This window comes from Cicer arietinum, chromosome 7 (assembly GCF_000331145.2).
Source record: "Cicer arietinum cultivar CDC Frontier isolate Library 1 chromosome 7, Cicar.CDCFrontier_v2.0, whole genome shotgun sequence".
Lineage (NCBI taxonomy): Eukaryota > Viridiplantae > Streptophyta > Magnoliopsida > Fabales > Fabaceae > Cicer > Cicer arietinum.
This window is the reverse complement of record NC_021166.2, coordinates 8168455-8175358: the sequence shown is the minus strand read 5'-3', so window position 1 is coordinate 8175358 and position 6904 is coordinate 8168455. Positions and strand designations below refer to the sequence as shown.

General features: G+C 34.4%; 1 protein-coding gene across 1 annotated transcript in view; it reads right to left on the bottom strand.

Annotated features, from left to right (window-relative positions):
• The window catches only part of LOC101508170 (formin-like protein 20), a 12543-nt gene extending 8428 nt beyond the window's left edge, over positions 1-4115 (bottom strand). The window contains exons 1-4 of the mRNA XM_073370945.1: positions 3495-4115; positions 2104-2807; positions 1800-2021; positions 3-1722 (exon numbers count right to left, since the gene is read on the bottom strand). Of these exons, the coding sequence (XP_073227046.1) occupies positions 3-1722; positions 1800-2021; positions 2104-2807; positions 3495-3567 (2719 nt within the window). The 5' untranslated portion in view covers positions 3568-4115. The remainder of the gene's footprint in view (positions 1-2; positions 1723-1799; positions 2022-2103; positions 2808-3494) is intronic.
• Positions 4116-6904: the final 2789 nt, after the last annotated feature.

Sequence of the window (6904 nt, the reverse complement as noted above, 5' to 3'; positions counted from 1 at the left end):
AGGAGGAGGAGGAGGAGGAGGAGGAGGAGGAGGAATTGATGCTATTCCATACTTTGTAGGAGGTATTGTCATTTGTGGAGGAGGAGGAGGAGGTGGAGGAATGGATGAAACTTCATGCTTTGAAGGAAGGCTTGGCGGTGGTGGTGGTGGGGGGGGAAGAGGAGGAGGCCTTGACGGGGTCACTGAAGTAGGTACTTCAGAAACTTTTGATGTAATTTCACTGATTGCGAATGGAAGAGGGGGTGGGGGTAGCGGTAAAGAACCAGAAGTCTCTCCAACTATTGATGAACTGGCAAACTTCCAGAAAGGTGGAGGCGGTGGCGGCGGAGGTGGAGGAGAAGGGGCAGATTGTAAGTTCACCTTTATGTCTTGTCCAGTAAATGATGTTAAAGGTGGTGGCGGAGGTGGAGGAGGAGTTGCAGTTTGTAAATTCACCCTTATGTTTTGTCTAGTAAATGATGTTAAAGGTGGTGGAGGTGGCGGTGGAGGTGGCGGCGGAGGTAGTGTAGTGGACCCCTTTTCACCCACAGAAGATGGTATTTCTATTGGTGATAACGGTGCAAAATAATGTGAAGAGTCTATAGCACGAGGTGGTGGTGGAGGTGGTGGAGGGGGAGGAGGGGGCCGTGGGGGAGGCTGTAGCAATTGCTCTGAGCTCTGTTTTTGTGCTTGAGCATCTGAATCAAGAGATGTCTCTTTAATTGATAGTAGTGATGGTGGACATTTTGCATCAACTTCTGATACTATGTGGCCAAAAGATTTTGAAGTGGCAACCTTCCGATTTTTCAGGTCATTTTTCATGTCAACAGAAACTGTTGCAGAGCCAAAAGGAGCAGATAAAGATCTTGCTTTGGAATCTTCCACTTTCTCCTTTGAAGTGGTTAAATTTGACAGTCCAGCTGGTGCACTATTAATCCTTGAGGGTGGATAATATACATGCATTGAATTTGTGTACGAACCCTTGTTAGAAGGAATCCACCTCGTCACTGCAGTTGGTTTAGCTTGTTTTGTCTGAAAACCAGGGGTTTCTTTTTCTTTAGTCTTCTGCTTTCCAACAGTATCCCCTGGCTTTGGATTTGATGGAAATTGTTTCTTAGCAGTAGATGGAAGTAGTTTACCAGATTTCTGTTTGGAACTATCAATCATAGGCTGCCCTTCCTTATAGTCTAATTCCTTTTCTGTTGCTTCGTTATCTTCATCCCATTTGTTCTGCATAATTGCCAATCCCTGATCAACATCCTCAGTGACTTCCTTTGTTTCCAGAGGTACCGTCATATCATAAGTGATGTCAATGGAAGTTGACTTTATTTCTCCATCATCCATGGCAATGTCCTTCACAGCCTGAGGATCTGAATCCATGCTTTCATTGAACTTGTAGTTGACATCATCAACAGAGATATCTTTCACAGCATTTATACCGGAATCCATCTTTCCAACCTGTTTGTGAATCCCGTCATCTGGCGTGCAATCCTGAAAAGCATGAGGATCTGAATCTTCCCTCCAGATCCCTTTACGATTTTCGTCATCCACTGCATTGTCATGAAAATCCTCCTCTGCCTTACTTTCCTGTGCATCAATTACATTGCTGAAAATCTCTTCCACTTCATAGAATTCCTCAGGTGAAGCACTTTCTATCTCAGCATTTTCTGTCTCATTTGCATCTTCACTCGCCGTGACTGTGTTTAGATCAGGTATAACAGCATCAGCGTCCAAAAAAAGCACCTGATACAGATACGAGTATGTGTTCAACTCCTCCTGCTTAAGAAAATGGCTTTTGCAGAAGAATAACAATACCTTACCTCTGCTTTGAAGTCCTTAGGGTATTGATCCTTTGCATCCCACAAGATATCAATTTCGTCGCGGCTCAGCATCAATATATTTGACCGTACAAATGCAGTATGGAACATAACTCTAAACATCATCTCCTCACCAGTAGAATCTTCATTTAAATCTATGCACTCAAGAACCACATCTCCTTGAACACGAAACTGGATATCAATCTTCACAAGCACACACTCTGCCTGTCATAAAAATTTATTAAGAACACACTCTATTTATTGAATTCACAATTCAGTATCAATATGATAAATTAATATAGGGCACCTGTTGATAGTGTCGAGCATGCTTTTTGGAGTTTGAGGTTGAAAAAAGAAGCTTTGAACTTCTATTGGCAGGTTTTGAAGGGTCAGGACCATAAACACGCACAACAGGTCTGCAACCTTTTCCGTTATCAAATAATGGAAGATCTCTAAGAATCAAACAATCCAGATACAAGGGTGTTTCTGACGGTGGCCACTCAGAACCCAGATGTCTCCTCGAAATATACTGAAGATATCTGAACTGAGAAGGCTGCGGATTCAACGGAGTTAAAAGGTGGAGTAGTTCTCTCGGAGCTTGCTTGTAGACCATTTCAAGAGTCTTCTGCTCACCATTGTACTGTTTCCGGTATAACAGAAGACCTGCTAACATGAATGCCAGCACAGGCCAACCTCCCCTTTCACAGTGCATCAAAAGAACATTCTGTTGCCCCTCCAAAGACAACCAGCTTTCACTTGATCGCAGAAAGTGATGGATCATCTCTAAAGGCAGAAGGGGACAACCCTCGTATTGCCGAGGGTACTCCATGACTGTCATGTCATACTGAGAAAGTATGTCTGAGACTTGGCTGCGTCTCTCCCCTTCTCGGAAGTTGAACACCATGAAAGAAGCATCCGGAAAGTGATCCTGTAGCTGAGCCACAACTCCCCCCATATAAACTCTGTATTCATCTTCTTCCAAGACCTCCGGTGAGAAGCAACAATCAAAAACTGCACACACACAAAAAAAACACACACACACATAATCAGTAGTCAAAACTTAAAGACATAGTAAAAAAAAGAGTATAGAACTAGAAAACTTATTCATAACTTGTTTCTATTTTAGTAACAGTTAGAAAATCCAAAAACACTAAACAAAGAGAGAATGATTTTCTTCTACAGAAACTTAAAAATATCAAGCCAACACAACTAAAAAGTAACAGAAGAAGCCATTTCGTTCTGCCAACTACATCTTTCCTACAATGTAAATAAAGCAACTGTTACAACTTCCAAGCTAGCTATAAAAATATAATGTCTTAGGCGCACAAAAGTCTCAGTTTAAAGAATCTTCCAGACTTCATCAATAAGAAATCCTAATTGAGTAACTAATTTCCTAAAGAAGAGGCAAGAGAGTAAACAAGTTGAAGTTAAAAGAAGGTCCACATTGTTCTGACACAATACCATAGCAAATGTTCAAAATGATATCAGTTAAAGTTTACTACTATAGCTTCTAAATATTGAAAGAACCATAAAAACAACAAATTCAACTGTCTATTAACTTATATAAAGTTGCAAAGAAAAAACAAGTAACGGATGAAAAATAGTTCAAATGCATTAATGAGGTGAGTTATACAAAGAAAAAAGAATAAACAAATAAATAATTTAAAGAGACGAAATTAGAAAGGAAGCAAAGCAAACCATAAACTCTCTCGGAGATCTCCAAAAGCCGATCCGGCGGCTTCCGGTAGAAGAATCTTCTGAACAGCGCCATGTGATGGCGCTGTTTCTACCCCCGATCGGATCCACACCGGTAATTCAGTTTGGTCCACCAACAAGATCAAAACTTTTAGCCTAAAACAAACGGTGCCGTAGATCTTGCGAATTCCCAGTTTAATTAAACCCCAACTGAATCTATAAATGCAAGCAGCAACAGTGTTGATTCAAGAAGATTCAGCAAAGTCAAATAATGGAATTCCAAAAAGGGAGAAATGAAAAATAAAATAAAAAATGAGAAAAAGGGTAAAATTGTAGAAGGAAAAAAATAGATTTGATTTGAAGTGAAGTTGAAGTACGTGTATGTTATGAATTGCTAAAAAGGTGAATAAAACCTTTATAATAGTTTTAGTTAATTAATTAAGTAACGGAAAAAGAGAGGTAAAAAAAAGGAAAGGATAATTAGAATAGAAAATAGAGTGAAAAGGAAGAGAATGGGAAAGAAAGAAGGAAGCGTGGAGTGAAAAGGAGAAGTTAGAAGAAGTGCAGAAGAGAGAGGGGAGACAACAAGCTGGGGGGGTTGATGCCAACCTTTCGACGTGGTCCACGACGTGTAACGTAATTGTCTACGTTTTCATTAATATATTCTTCCAATTTTTCAAACTACTTATTTACTATTTTTTTTTTGAAAACTTACTACTTTTTTTTACTCGAGTAAATTTTTACTGGAAATTTTTTTAAATATATTTCTTATCTTAACTAACAGTATACTGCTAATAATGTTTTTTTTTTACATGAATTGACATTGATAGTGGTATGTCAATGTTATTTTAAAAGAAATCATGTAGAATTCAAGTTAATTTTGATTTTTAAAGTAACCAAAAATTGTTTGATTGGATCTTGTATTACTTTCCTTAGATTCTGTAATTTGTGGGTTATATTTATATGGAATTTCGTTGTGAATTTTCAATTTGGTCAATAATTTTATTTGACCTTGCACTAAAATAGTTTTTTAAGAATTCAATGGATTGTTTTAACCGGTTGAATTAAAAATTGATTTGTCTTGTGGTTAGATTAACTTAGATTAATTTTAAGTGTCTCAAAAATCGAATAGAACATGATTGTTGGTTTATTTTAAAAAATAAAGTTTCATTTATTTATCAATCATTCGATTCAATATTTTAATTGTATTAGTTTATGGATTGAAAATCTTACCAATCCAATTTTTAAAATATTAAATAAAAGATAGAGATTATAGATGTGCTAATATACCATATCATAATAATTAAGCTTAATTGCAGTTTTGATCCTCCTATTTTAGCTTAATCACGAAAGTAGTTCCTCCATTTTGTTTCTCCCCAGTTTTGGTCTCCAAAACAGAATTTTAGTCCAAAACTTGATGAAATTTTATTTTTTTTAAACTTGTACTACACCATTTATGGTCATATATTTCGGGTACAATTGTTGCAAATGAGATCTTAAGGCATTGTGTGACTTAAATAAATGCAAAAAAAATGAAATTTCATCAAGTTTTGGACCAAAATTCTGTTTGGGAGACCAAAACAGGGAGAAACAAAATGGAGGGACTACTTTCACGATTTAGTTAAAATAGGGGGACCAAAACTGCAATTAAGTCTATTAATTATGTAGTTAAGACTTAAATGTGTTTACAATAGTAATACATTGTGGTGTTTACACTTCTATTTTAATTGATTTTGAAGTAAAAAGTTATTTGATTTAAATATTCAAATAATATAAAGTTTGATGAGTTTGGGTAGGATACTATATTACTCATCTTTATATCTGCGATTTAAAAAAATATCTATATATGTACCCTCTTATCTATCAACTTTAATACATGTACTTTTACCTTAAGGTACCTAAGTGTCCATACATATACCCATTACTCACGTTTTAACTAAAATAGATCGATAAATAAATGATATTGTTGTGATTAAATTTAAAAATTATTCAAATATCTTATATTCAATCATAAAATATTATAAACCAAAATATTTTCTAACTTAAAACATTTCAAATGAACACTCATTACAATACATGTTCAAATATCCATAATAATACTTTATGAAGTTGCAAGTCCTATGATAATATTATTCAAGATTTGTAAAAACAATTGATAGGAAGTTGCAAGTATAATTATAAAATCACGATTAATAAGACATAACTCTTAGTTATAAAGTCACAATTATTTACATATTCATCATAATCAAATTCTTAAAAAGTTTGCAAACGTTTATATTTCAATTATAAATATTGTAGTAGTGCAATAATATTAATAAATATTAAAATATAAAAGAAAATAATTAATTAAACTAAACACTAATATAATAAATAATATATTTATATAAATGTGGGTGCGGGGCGGGGTGAACAATATAGTACATGTACTCCCACTCATACCAGCTTAATTTTACGGGTAATTACGTGTCCTCGTCCCCATATCCATTATGCGGGTTTTTACCTTACCTATTGTGAGTTTTTTTTGCATGTACCCACTTAGTCTGAATCTAATTGTTATCCTTAATTTGGATGATTTCTTTAAAAAGTTATTTGAACATCTAATGTGTAGTTTGAATTGGATGGATTAATTTGGTTTTTCCAACACAAATTTCTCTGACAAATAACATATTACAATTTGAATAGTATTAGTGTGTACAATAAAACCTAAACTAATATTACAAAATATCAATTATATAATTATATTTGAAATATATTAATTTCAAAAAAAATATATTATAATAAATTAAAAGTACAATTATAATATACTATTAATGTAAAATAATTTTATTTTGATGTCTAATAAAAGATTACTATATTTCCATAAAAAAGTAGAAAGTTTTAATTTAATGTCAGTGTAAAGTAATTTTATATTAATAGTTTTTTTCATGATAGTTGATAGGTTCTAATGAAAATTTTAAAAACAACAAATAATATATTTATTTTATCTTTTGGATCAATTTAAGCTGATTTTTTATAATCAATTTGAAATTAAAAAAATTCTAACTATTACAAAAGATAACCTCTTAACCATTTCCTCAAATGAATTGAATATTCTTTTAGTTGATGATACCATATGATCTTTTTTCTCAAAACTTAATTCAAGTCTCTCATATAATATATTTGTATCGCCGTTATTAACAATGAGACTTGCCTCTTGACCACACCGCTAGGAATACTTTCGATACAAGAATCTAACACCATGATTTACTCCCGTCGTCATTACTAATGGGACCTGCCTCGAAAGGCTTTTGATACAAGAGTCCAACACCATGATCCACTTCTGTTCCCCACCAAGTCAAACTATTGCTCAGATATCACTTGTTGGGGAGCTCGGAGCCGCATAAACAACAACAGGTTAAATGCTTCATGATCTA